The sequence below is a fragment of the Lotus japonicus genome, chromosome 5 (assembly GCF_012489685.1).
Source record: "Lotus japonicus ecotype B-129 chromosome 5, LjGifu_v1.2".
NCBI classification, from domain to species: domain Eukaryota; kingdom Viridiplantae; phylum Streptophyta; class Magnoliopsida; order Fabales; family Fabaceae; genus Lotus; species Lotus japonicus.
In genome coordinates this window covers 61,068,982-61,083,024 of record NC_080045.1, presented here as the reverse complement: position 1 = coordinate 61,083,024, position 14,043 = coordinate 61,068,982, and the positions used below count along the sequence as shown (strand labels likewise).

Sequence of the window (14,043 nt, the reverse complement as noted above, 5' to 3'; positions counted from 1 at the left end):
ATATGTCGATTGAATGAATGTCATAAATCACATGTACATATATAATCATTTATTCACAAAATGCAGAGAGTGAAGTGAGTTGCATGAATGAAGTAGGATTACAATATAACCCTAGAAATAAAAGTATTAGATTACTACTTACTAGTTTACTACCATTATTACTTTTGGGTTTTTTGACTCTCTTTTATAGACTGTAAACTCTTTAATTCAACACTTAACTCATCAACATGAGAGCATCTGGGTGTTGATGAAGAGAATTTTCTATTTTTGAATGGAGAAACCTATAACAAATTAGTAAAGCTATATAGATGCAAATAAATAAAGAATTGTAACGCAAAATTTAGTAATTCTACAATATTTGTAACCTGATTTCTATAGGACACGTGATTGCATATATGTGAGTTTCATATATTTTTATCTTCTTCTTCTTCTGAGTTGCAAATAATTTATTTTTTCAAACATGTTTGTAAAAAAATCTGAACACTGGGATACTGCACTCACACACACTGTTAGTTTGTTCTTTCCCTCATTTAGTTTCCAAAAGGCAAACACAATTTGAAACCTTTTCATACCCAACACTACTGAAATAAAGAAAAGAACAAAATATGGGAACTACACTTGCCATTTGTTTGGGTACAAATTGGAACTACAGTTATACTCAAGTGAATAATGATCCTTTATTTTCTACAGACCTTATATGCAGTTTGAGAATGAACTTGCAGTATTCCAGAATCAATATGGTAACTGTAGCTACATTGACAAAAAATAGAGAATATATTCCATCCAAAATAAGGTAAAGAAAGAAAAAGCTACTGTGTGTTTTTCTTTTCCTGGTACTCATTCATTTATCTGTAATCTCTTATGAAAAGAAACAAACATATACAGAACTACCACACTCTGTAAACGTCTATAGCAACCTACAATTGTAAAAAAAAAACAAAAATGTTGATTTTCCTTTGACATATTGTGACCAATTTGCCATATGATAGAACTTTTTTTTCTTGATTCAATGATTCTAAGATGGGTAGGAAGTTGGAACTTGAAGGCAGCAATTTTTTGGGCCTTTATCTGGCTGGTTGAACATATGTTGGGCTTTTAAGTGGAAAGTCACTTTCGGCCAGATTTAGCTTGCACATGAGTTCTGCACTACAAAACCAGACCTCTTCTGTTCAGTCTTGAGACTACACTCTCTTGACTTTGTTTGATTTGGGCCTGTCTTTTGGTGAGCTTAGATGTGGGGTGGCCCCAATAGTTTCGCCCAAAGAGAATTGCTAAAAAAATATTTTGCAGCATCAGTTCACTTTCTATTCTATTTCTATTTTAAGAGACTAAAAACATATATAATCTAAATTTGAAGTGCAAGGATGAACAATGTTGCTTTGTTGGGCAAACCGGCAAACATATATGGAGATTGATCTAGCAGGCTCATAAGTTTTGGGTTCAAATCATGACTTCTAAGTATGTTGTAAGAAGTGATTTCATGACTTCTACGGACAGTAGACTCTTTATTTTAAAATCATTTTAAAAATATAGAAATACGTTGTCAGATGTTTTTAATTTTTTATTAGGTCATGTGAATTCTTTTTTCTGGTATTCCAATTGGTCTATTGGTATCCCTTGGAGTGAGAAGGTTTTGTGTGTTGATATTCATTATTCACATATTATGTTCAAGATGTCTTCACTTCTAGTCATTTTGATGATTCTCGGTTGTTAACTTTTTCTTCCTCCTAACCTGTCTCATTTCTTATCTCAGTTCCAACAAGTTATTTTTATGATGATATTCCAGCAAGACTGTGATTGCAAATGTGTTTCACTCTTTTGTGTCGGTTAGGTAGAGCTTTCTCGCGCTTAATATTGATACAATTCTTTGGGCAATATGGGGTTGTCGAGTTTTGGTAGTGCGGTGCAATATGAGGATGAAGGCTGCTTTCTTGGATATATCGGTCACGTTTGTATTGCTAATAGCTTGCATGCTGAGCTGTAAGCAATTCTTTATGGGCTAAATGTTTGTTGGCAACACGATTTTAGGCAAGTTGAGTTTCTTTGTCCTGATTCTAAGCTTGTTCAAGCTTCATTATGCTTCAATTAAGCTGTGTAATTCCATCATTCGCAAGGGTAATGCTATTGAAGATTTATTAGCTAAGTTCATTATTTTTTTCTTCATCTTAGGTTAACAATTTGGGACATTCTTCTAGAGAGACGTTCCCTCTATTATGGACAAATTCTTCGAGTACAGCATTCTTCGAGACGACCGTAATTTTTTAGTTTTTTTATTTTACTTCATGAAAAATAAAATATCCATAATGCGACATTAAGTATTTGCCAAACTTGACACTTTATATTTTATTTTAATGTATTTAATTATTTTCGCAATTTTGAGCAGGATTCTATTTTATTTTGTTTAACTTGACTTATTATATTTAGTTTAAAAAAACTTGACTTATTATATTTAAAAAAAAACGAAAACGAAAAGAGAGCTCTCGAATTGTTCCTTTCTTCATTCTGCAGGCGAGTCCAGAATTAGGGTTTGGTTTTGTGCAAATTAGGGTTTCTGATCAGCATCTCCTTGTTCACATTCATCTTCATCTCTCGACATGACGGACGGCTACTGGAATCGGCAGCAGGCGATGTACCCCTCTGCCGGCGGCATACTCAAACGACCGCGTACTGAATACGGTTCGCTCTTATCTCTTTTTCTCTGCTTTTTGTTTCGACACTTCATAAATTTGAGGCAATTTGTGTTTGGCTTTTCAAAGTTTGGATTTTGCAGCTAGGCTTGTTAGGGTTTCATAATTTTTTGATTGTGGGCATGCCTTTATGTTCTTGAACTTTTAAATTCAGTGTTTGATGTTATAATTGAGTAAGGATATGGATGCTGTTGCTGGGGTTTTTGGGTATATCATAGGGAAAGGGAAGTCTTTTTATGATTTTGGGCAAATTGGTTTTAATTTGAGCAACAGTCAACACTGACTGAGTGATAGATAGCTTTGAGAAGATTAAAGTTCAACTCTAAAATTGTCACCCATACATATATTAAGTTACTTTACCATCCTATGTTATAAATTCTGAAAATCCTTTTGCTAGCATGTATTATGTATATATACACTATACAGGGTGTCATAATTTAGTTTTTGGTTGAACTCAATGGCATAGTGTGATCCATATAGCCGACCTCACTTAGCGAGATAAGGCTTTTGTTGTTGTTGTTGTATATATACAGGGGTGGAACTAGAATTACAGTTTTGGTGAATAAATGTATTTTTTTTGGAAGGGCCAAAACTATATATTTCCTACATGGGTGAATTTTTTAGGAGTAGTATTTAAAATTTCCCTCCCCCAATCAACAAGATAGGTCCATATCTCTCAATTCTGTACTTATATGGATGTGGTAAGTTTTTTTTTTTTGCTTTGATGATCATAGCTTCCCACGTTGGGGCATTTTCAACTCAATTGCATATATATGCACTGAGCGGGTAAAGGGTTGATAGGTGAACATATCATCATTCTGTTTTGTGCATGCAATCTGGGTAGAATACTTAGAAAACTTAAAAAGGACCTAATCAAAATTTGGGTCAAATGGAGACCTCAGCTACCCTGAATCTTTTCTGTTTTTTTTTTGTGTGACATGAATCTTTTTCTCAGTGATGTGATGGGGATATTGGCAGTGAATATTATGAGCTTTTTAAGGTTGATAAGAAGCATTGGCAGGGTGGAGTAATCTGCTGAAAGCTTACAGCTCTGGTCGAACATGAGGGTTTAACAGTTGACCTGGTAGAATTTTGATTACAACCATCACTAGTGGCTCCCATTTTATCAGTTGAACGAGAATCGTGAGAACTGTCCACAGAAGTGTAGTGGATCTTTAGGAGTTTTCCCTTGCCCCACCCTCGAGGACAAGGTGGATCTTTGAGGGTAGGGTACTCGTAGGAACTAGACCTCTTAAGGAGATGCTTTTTGTAATTAAGTAGCCAATAGTTATAGTTAGCAGAATGGATAGTTAGTTATAGGGAGTGGGTTAAAAAGAGAATGGTGTAAGGCTATTATAAATAAGAGGGAGAAGGATTAAGGAGGGTATCAAGATTGTAATTAGGGAATTTTAGGGAGAGTACTGGTTCTCTCGAACAATCAGTAACCGTTGTAGTACTAGTAGTTCATTTTTAATGTGTTTTTCAACTTTTATTTTGTATACTGTGAATAAAAGGAAACTCTTAATGTGTTTTTCAACTTCAGTTATTTTTGCTGAAGCATGTTGTGATACTAGATTTTGTTACATTGCAGATATGTCACCTTCGGGTCTTACTTCAGCTAATGACATGCATAATTTTATTTCACGAGATAATGACCGTACTGGTCACCAGGGGATAAAGGACACAAAAACTCTTGGGTCTGCTTATGACCGCTACCTTCAGAGTGCGGGGGTAACGTATTTACCAATATATATAATGTGTGTGCCTGCGTGCTTTCTTTGTTTGCTAAAAGTGTTCAACGTGTTTTGTTTTGAAGCAGCTTACTTCATTTAATTCTGGGGAAGCCAGCACAATTGGTGGTGTTGGATTGGGAAGGGGTGTTGGTGGGTTGCCAGGCCATTCACTAGGTGATCCTGCGGTCATGGGGCATCTGGGTGGTGGTGGCCATGATCTTGCACGAAATGGACGGAATGCCAATTACGGCGGTCAGTTACCAGTAGATGCAGTTTCCAGGCCTGGACCTGAAACAGTTCCTCTACCTCCAGATGCTTCGAGTACTTTATATGTTGAAGGTCTTCCATCGGACTGCACAAAAAGGGAAGTGGCCCGTATCCTTTTTGTTCTGAGATACGCTTTAGGAGTTGTACCATCATGATTTTATCTGTCTCCTGAGCTTCATTCCTTTTAACTCAGTTATTTAGGTTCCTCAATGTGATCTTTAGATATTTTTCGCCCTTTTGTTGGATATAGAGAAGTGAGACTTGTGACCAAAGAATCCAAACATGTAAGTGCGCCATTCATAACAGTTGTGCTTGTCCACCTTTGACATGGTTTGTCATTGCTCTGGTTATTGGTTGAAAGTTCCATTGTCCTATCTTAATGGTGAAATGCTTGTTTATTGCAGCGAGGTGGAGATCCTTTAATCCTTTGTTTTGTAGATTTTGCTAATCCGGCTTGTGCAGCAACTGCTTTGAGTGCCTTACAAGGTATAACTTATAACTTGCTGACTTAAGGAAATCGATTTCATGTTTTAGTTGTGGAAGTCATTTAATAAAGAATCATATCACCATGTTGAAGACTGCCCTTTGGATGTGGTTATTAAGTCATAATGAATTTTCGATGTTTATAAGCAAGTGCATCAGTATGATATTCTTTATCTAACTCAATTTGCTGAACTAAAAGGATTTCAACATGGAAAGTTTTTAATTGCTCTGTTATGCTGAATGTCTATATGTAAGTTACCTGTGATGTAAAGGTTTGTTCAAATGAGTGCCAATGAGTACCCACATCCATGGTTCTATTGGTTATTTTATCATTCAAAGTACTTAATGAACACACACCAAGATATCTATTCTGTTCTATTAACTATCATCATCACTTCTGAAGTTGTTATTGTTCTGCACTCTTGTTGTGTACGTCTTCTTTGTACTAATGACCATCACTGGGAGTGTGTTTTCTCTAATAAAAGTTTGACATTTTCACCATCAGTGTCACCAGTATCATGATTTATTTCTGGAAGTCACCTAAGTAAGCTCCAAAGTTCTGCAATAGTCAGCCGTGCATGTCGTTGGCAAACTAATGACCATGCTTCTGAGTATCTTAGTCACTCAAACTTATAGGATTTTTGAACTCGATGATGTATTCACATATTTATGTACCCAAATTTCATTATGTTTGCTGACATTATGGTTGGATGGCACAGGTTATAAAGTTGATGAACTCAGTCCTGAGTCTAGTCACTTGCGGCTTCAGTTTTCTCGGTTTCCCGGTCCCAGAAGTGGAGCTGGACCTCGTGGCAAGAGGTGAGCTGATTCACCTTAGGGCGTTTTGGTTATACATAGGGTTGGTGTGCACTATGTGCAAATTTAGTCTCTCCTAGCTAGAATCCTAGTTAGAGCTCGTGAGGTGCACATAGTATTAACGAGCTGAGATCAAACTACTATTGCATTTGAGAAAATGTAACACATGGGCATTTTTGGGATGGTCACTGCTGTTGATTGTGTTGTATCAATGTTGGTAATTTTAATATGAATCTGATGTCTTATTTCTAGTAGCGTTTGCTTTTTTGTTGCCAAAATGTTACATGATATCTCGGTCCATAGCTAAAAAAATTGGTAATCTGATTGCTATTGAGATTGATATGGAGAAGCATATTCTCTGTTTCTCTTCCACAGCCTACAGCTATTTTCCTTGGTGAGATAGGTCATAGGTATAATAATTTAGGGAAAAAATTGCTCCAATAATCTTATTTTCCCTCAAGAGATGCAAATCCGTCTTCATACATAAGAGACTTTTTGGACGCCTTTTTTGACCTGGTTTGATAGGTTCTTTTATAATTCAACTTTTCCTTTATGTAATTTTTTTTATATACTAAGATGATATCATTGATATTTTAACTAATACAAAATTTTAATCATTTTAATTATATTTATTAAAGGTGTTAAACAAGTCTTTTTAGTATTTCTTAATTATTTAAAACGTGCAGTATCATAAAAAAGCTATATAATTTGGAGGTTGGAACTTAAATCGTTCTGCAATTTATTTTTAAAGTAACTAAAAAGAATTTCTTATCATAAAGAGGATTTGAAATTTGGATATTGTCGTTAAGTCTATTATTATTATCAAGAAAATCAATATGCTTTCTATTATTTGTTGGTGTGATGTTTTTTGGTAAAATGCATTTGAGAATGCTGTGTGATTTTGAAGCAAATAGTCATTTACAATAATGAGAATGCTTTCACTTTCCAAAAGCAATTTCACCTTGAGGGGAAGGTGGTCCATTCTGCCTCTTTGACGTACAAAAATAATACAAGTGAAAGAAATAGATATCATACAAATTAAAGCAATTATTGTGGGTGTCAGAAAAGTTATGGTATTGATGTTGTTTTATTGTAATTATTTTCCAGACTAAAATAATTTCGATCGTCATCATTTGAAAATAAAATAAACACCCCATCAAGTAATAACCAACCTATGAAAATTCCCATCAAGAGCAAACACATGGTACCTCATAGTTAGTCTCATGAAGACATGAATCTTCAGCATTAATGCATTTTCTGGGTTGTTAATTCATCAATGAGCTGTGTTACTTTTCTTTCTAGTTGCTACTACAGGAAAAATGTGATAACTCGGAATGGTATGAGAGCCTAAATTGAAATGATGGAAGATGGATAGTTACATGTCTTAAATTTGTTAAAGTAGTAGAGTTCTGTTACTTTCAATCAATCTTTTGGTGTCATCCATTGGCGTCATTTTTGGAGTTGGTGGCTGACTTTTCTTCTGATTTCCTTATTTAAGCATATTGTTAGTATATGAAAGTATTGCATAAGGAAGCAAAAATAATAAATGATTGTGGGACCTTGCCTTAGCCAGAGCTCGCATGGTGTTCCCTTTTTATTCGTTAAGGGAAATTACCATGGGGTCTTGCTTGATGGTACTAGTACTGTTCGGGGGACCAGATTGATTGTAGTCATTTTTTTATGTACTCACAACAATAACTCGATATGTTTCGCTAGATTTAAATTTGATGGCTCCTATTTGATTCATTGAATAAAAAAAAATTATAAGCAAAAATATATAAAGAGGTACAAGGAGTACTCCTATCTATATACATTAAAAGATATCATACAAGACTTAAACCAGCCGGGGATACTATATAAATACATGCTTAAAATATGATCCATCAAATCTTAATTAAATGCGTGACTTGCATTTGTGACTTTGATGCAATCAACCCCGGTAAACCCATATTTGTGTCATCCTTTAGAGTTGGCAAAGTAGACTAACTCGTAATGACCTGTTAAATTGTCTTAAGCGGTGTGAACAAGTTAACCCACCAAAAATTTAGTGCAAATTGACGGGTTGATCGGCCATACAATTTAAAAATAAGCAATGTAACTTGAAAGAGTTACAAAAACATTTTTTTGAGAGATGGAGAGTTAACATGCTAAAATATTTAAAATTACATTTAACAAAAATGAAAAAAAAAAATGTTATGTCAAGTTGGATCGGCCGCCCCGTTCTTCCCCTTGTCGTTAGCTCATCGGGCAGGACAATGAGTTCCTTCGCCAAACCCGTCTCGTTTGCATGGCAGGTTAGAACCTATTTGAATAACAGTTGGAATGAAAGTAAACATTCATTTATCAACGTTGCAAGTAAGATTTGTTCGCTCACTTTGCTCTAAAAATCATGATTCATACTTTGAACAACATTTCAACTAACTTGAACACAAAAGCAAACACACACTAAGTGAGTTGTTCCGTGCCTTGAACCCACTTTATCATTTCGTCCCGATCTAGAGTAATGGTACTAGTGTAACTTCTAGAGTAATTGTACTAGCATTGCCAAACCTATATATTTGGGCCAAACCTACATATTTGGGCCTGAAGTTGTCATGTCATGGAAGTAGCAAAAAAGCAAAGCAAAAGTTGTAAGGACCTAAAACAGAGATAAGTAATTTTGGAAATTATGCTTTGTTGTTAGACAGAATGCATTTGGCTGGTTTACTGGAAAAAACGATAGGCTAATTGATGCTGTGCATGGCATGCACATGATTGCACTCATTCAGGGCCAGAGATGAGGGGAAAGTGAAAAAGGCAACATGTAATCCCCCACTTGCCCCACATGTGCAAAAGCATTGTTTCAAGCTCATATCTTTTCTTTACTCTACTTGGCATCTCCAAAGGCATATACTTGATATCATTGTCTTGCCTAACTAATGTTAATTATCAACCTGAGTTGCGTGCAAGAACAGAATTTGGTTAAAAGCAAAAATACATTAATCCGAGAGACCGCAGTATATGCTATTTCTATTTTCACAGTAATACTATCTTTGTATACCATAAATATGGTTTGCTTTATACTAGTTATTTTGTTTAATTAATGCATAAACATTTAATATATGTATGGATTTAAAATTTTACATGTAATATTTTATTTTTTATAGATAAGGCAGTTCTATAGTGAACTGTGTTAAAAATTAATCCCTATATAATTTTTTTATAGGTAGATTAATTTTTAACACATGTTATTTACAATATATTTCTGATCAGAAGCTATCTTATGAACCATTTTTTATCTGAATTATGTTGTAAATTTATATATATATATATATTAACTCAATAATACCTTTAAAATATTTTATTATAGAATAATAAAATTTGTTATGAATCGACAATTTGGTTGAAAAAAGATATATATATATATATATATATATCATGCTAACAACTTAAACTCACATCTTAATTTTGTAAAATATGTCAAATTCTATATTTAATCGTTAGAAAGTTGAATATAATCAACCCACAATAAGGATGAAAGCAAGTATATATACATAAACTTAGTATTATTGGGGTGGCCTTTTTAAGGCCATAGTTTCTTCTGTCTTTTTTTCTTTTCTTTGCTGTCGTTATCAAAAGAAAACCCAACACTAACACTATTAATTGGTATATAATTGAGTTTTCTAAGCATTTAATTGAATATTGTTCCATCCTTAAATGATATGTGTGGAGAAGAATTTATTGAGAGAAACTTACTCAGTTAATTTAATCTCTTATATAGTTTCGAGATAATTTACTATACTTTAATAATAAATTTAAGATTTTTTATCTTATTCCATTAAATTACATTCTCATTTTAAAGACTTAATAATTTTGTTTGGAAAAAATATAATAAAATAATTGTAATTTTTAATTCATTTATTTCTTGTCCATTTAGAATAGAATTATTTAACTTTATACAAAATAAATTAGACAACCACCAAAACACTTGTATTTTTTTTCAAGTGTCCAAAGATATAAGACAACCAACGGACGCGTTTACTATGGACCAGTTTTTGCTGGTCCATGGTTACACCACCTGCTTTTTACCTGCTACTACAGGTTTTGTAGGTAATTTGTAATTTTTCAAAAATAAAATAATTAATATATTATAGTATAATTAGTTATATAATTAGTAATGTTAATGTATGATTTAAGCTAATAGGATCAGTTCATTCATCATCAACAACCTTCACCTCTTTCCTTTTGTTCCTCATCTTCAACTCCAGACCACCATCCCCAAGAACCCACCAGAACCAGAACCAAAGTTTATGCATCTTAAGTCTCTTTTTTTCTTTCACCAGATCGTTTTCTGGGTTTTATAAGTTCACAAAAAAAATCAAATATTGCAGTAAAGATTAGGCTAAAAAAAACACCATAGAACACAAAAAACGTAAGCAAAACAACTGCTTGGAAACACCAGAAACTATCTCAAAAATTATGAAATTGGGAAGAGACAAGATGCAAGTTCCCATTTTTCATCACTGTTACAACATCTATGTTTTACCAACACAACAGAAACCACTGGTTTGCAGCCATGGTGGTGCGTCGTCTCATCTCAATCTGTCTCGATCTGGGTTTGTCGTGGTGGGTATGGCTCGATCTGGCTCTGGTTCGTCTGGATCTTGCTCAAACAGGGTCAAGAAGGAGGTGGTTGGTGGAAAGGGGGAGCTTTGGGGGTGAGGGAGGGAGGGTTTGAAGGAGATGCAAACAGCCAAGCCACACCCACCTAGCTTGGTTTACTCAGGGACAATAGCAAGAGGAAAAGAGGAAGAAAAGGAGAAAATTTTACCATCTGCTTGTATCGTTTGTCAACCTGGAAATAATAGGATTTTGAAGGAGGTTGAGTGGTGGAACTTCCAGATCCTGTAGGCACTAATCATTCTATTATATATTAATTAGCCCTAAACCTTTTCGAGTTCTTGATTGTTGGCTAGATGATTCTTCCTTCAAAAAGTGTGTAAAGGATAGTTGGGGTAGAACAGGGATAGATGGTTGGGGAGCTTATGTTTTAAAGGAAAAATTAAAAAGACTTAGGAAGGACTTAAGGGACTGGTCCAAGAATTCTTTCGGGGATCCAAGGGTTCATATAAATAAAATTGTTGAGGAAATAGGCAGGCTGGATGCGTTAGATGAGAGGGGTGAGCTTGATGTTTCCGGCATTAGTAGAAGAAAGGAGCTGACAGCAGAATTTTGGAAGATGGCTAGAATTAATGAATCTATACTATATCAGAAATCCAGGTCTAGGTGGGTTAAGGAGGGGGACACTAACACTAAATATTTTCATGCTGTTATTAATAAGAGAAGAAGGGTTAATGCAATTACTGGGCTAAAAATAGAGGATGAGTGGGTTGAAGAGCCAAATAGGGTTAAAGAAGCTGTTAGACAATTCTTTGAGGTCAAGTTTAGATCTGAAAAGTGGGACCGTCCACAGCTAGATGGAATTAGTTTTAAATCTCTAAGTGAAGGGGATAGAGAATTCTTGGTAACAAAATTTGATGTCCAGGAAATAAAAAATGCAGTTTGGGAATGTGAGGGTAGCAAGTGTCCGGGTCCTGATGGGTTTAATTTTAACTTTATTAAAAGTAATTGGGACTTGGTGAAGCCTGAGATATGTAGGATGTTGGACGAATTTTGGGAACATGCTAGGCTGCCAAAGGGATGTAATTCGTCTTTTATCACTCTAGTTCCTAAAGTGGAGGCACCTGCAGGGCTAGGAGACTATAGACCGATCTCACTGATTGGCTGTGTCTATAAGATTATTGCCAAAGTATTAGCTAGAAGGTTAAGAGAGGTCATAGGCTCGGTAATTGAGGAAAATCAGTTTGCTTTTGTGGGGGGTAGGAACTTACTAGATGGGGTGGTCATTGCAAATGAAATAGTAGATGAGGCTAAAAGAGAGAAAAAATCTTGTTGCATTTTTAAAATTGACTTTGAAAAGGCATATGACACTGTGGACAGGGATTTTCTGTATTACATGCTCGGGAGGATGGGGTTTGATGGGAGGTGGGTTAGGTGGATGAAGTGCTGTGTGGAATCTGGGTCTGTATCTATCTTGGTCAATGGTAGCCCATCTGATGAATTCACCATGCAGAGAGGAATTAGACAAGGCGATCCGCTTGCCCCTTTCTTATTCCTAATAGTTGCTGAAGGGTTGGGGGGTTTGATGAGGAGAGCTGTTGAGTTGAGTTTGTTTAAGGGGTATAAGGTGGGTAAGGATAATGTTGAAATCTCCCACTTGCAGTTTGCGGATGACACGTTAATTGTGGGTGAGGTGTCTATCGGGAATATACTCACAATGAAAGGAGTGCTGAGGTGGTTTGAATTGATATCAGGACTTAAAGTTAATTTTTTTAAAAGTAATCTGCTTATCTTGGGAGCACCAGAACCTATGTTGTGGAACTATGCTGGACTGTTAAATTGTAGGACGATGAACACCCCCTTTAAATACTTGGGGGTGATGATAGGGTCTAACCCGAGGAGGGCTTCAACTTGGGACTTTATTATTCAGAAGTTTCGGAAGAAGTTATCCCCCTGGAAGGTGAAAAATCTGTCCTTTGGTGGCCGCATTTGCCTGGTAAACTCTGTTCTGACTTCTCTTCCTCTTTTTTATCTTTCGTTTTTTAAAATCCCTATTTCTGTGGCAAGGAAACTAACTATGTTGCAGAGAAATTTCTTGTGGGGGGGGGGAGTGAGAATGAAAGGAAGATACCTTGGGTTAAGTGGGATAAGGTGTGTTATCCAAAAGAAAAGGGGGGGTTGGGAGTTAAGGACATAATTGGGTTTAATAGGGCTCTATTAGGGAAGTGGAGATGGAGGCTAGTAGTAGAGAGAGGGAGTCTTTGGTGTAAGGTGTTGGTATCAAGGTATGGTGAGATGAGAGGGATGGGTAACTCAGGAGCTTTCTCGCAGGGTTCTATATGGTGGAGGGATTTGGGTAGAGTAAGTGAGGGAGGTAATCATGGGGAGTGGCTTATGAGTAGCATGAAAAGGAGGGTTGGGGAGGGGAGGGAGATAAGATTCTGGTCTGATTGCTGGGTGGGACACCACTGTCTGGAAGTAAAGTACAAAAGGTTATTTGATGTCTCAAATCAGCAAGCATTGAGTATAGCTGAGATGGGACATTGGGATGGGGATGTGTGGCTTTGGGATTTTTTATGGAGGCGACCATTCTTTGAGTGGGAAAAAGAGATTTTTACTAACCTGTTGCAGGAACTGAATGGGATTCAATTAACAAGGAATAAAAGAGATGGCTGGCAGTGGATATGGGACCCCTCAGGAGTTTATACTGTCAAGTCTGCATACTGTCAGATTATGGTGCCTAATGATCAGGAGTTGGCTGTGACTGAGGCTGCTTTCTTCAAGGAAATATGGTGCAAATTTGTTCCTTCGAAGGTGGCAGCTATAGGGTGGAAGATTGGGCTGCACAGAATGCCAACTCTGGATAACTTGATCAAAAGGGGATTGGTTTTGCCTTCTAGCACCTCTGCTGTGTGTGTCCTCTGCAGGGAGCAGCCTGAGACCATCTCGCACCTGTTCTTCTCATGCAAGGTTGTGTACAATATATGGATGTTTTGTTACAATTGGATAGGAATTCAAGGTGCCTTGCCGCAAGACGGAGTGCTGCACTTTCAACAACATGTGCTATTGGGAAAAGGGAAGAAAGTAAATGGGTTGTGGAAGACCATATGGTTTGCTGCAATATGGACTGTGTGGCTGTGCAGAAACGCCTATATTTTCAAAGCAAGAGCCATTGATATGGAGGAGCTAGGCAGCTTGATTAAATGGAGAGCTTGGTTGTGGCTTAGGGCGAAAGCTCACACTTTTAAAGCATCTTTTTATGAGTGGGAAAATGATCCTGGCTACTGTTTGACTAAGGGAACAGTGTCGTAAATATGATTTGGGTGGGCTTGTGAAGGCAAATAAGTAGTATTTATAAGATGCTGTTACTTTAGTGGGTGGGTCTGTTCTTTTCATTTTCTTCTTTGGTTAGGATGGTCATGTACAGCTATTTTCTTCTTTCATCTTTTCTTGTTCAA

General features: G+C 36.2%; 1 protein-coding gene across 2 annotated transcripts; it reads left to right on the top strand.

Moving 5' to 3' along the window:
• The first annotated feature begins 2,452 nt into the window (after window positions 1–2,452).
• LOC130720671 (RNA-binding protein 2-like) lies at window positions 2,453–6,237 on the top strand. Of its 2 annotated transcripts, none has more exons than XM_057571348.1 (6): window positions 2,453–2,676; window positions 4,279–4,418; window positions 4,504–4,795; window positions 4,910–4,971; window positions 5,092–5,173; window positions 5,890–6,237. In XM_057571348.1, the coding sequence occupies exons 1-6, from the start codon at window positions 2,595–2,597 to the stop codon at window positions 5,991–5,993; spliced, it is 762 nt and encodes a 253-aa protein (XP_057427331.1). In that variant the 5' UTR covers window positions 2,453–2,594; the 3' UTR covers window positions 5,994–6,237. The 2 variants fall into 2 exon arrangements, with proteins under 2 accessions (XP_057427331.1, XP_057427332.1); XM_057571349.1 differs by having other exon boundaries at window positions 2,455–2,676; window positions 4,507–4,795.
• Window positions 6,238–14,043: the final 7,806 nt, after the last annotated feature.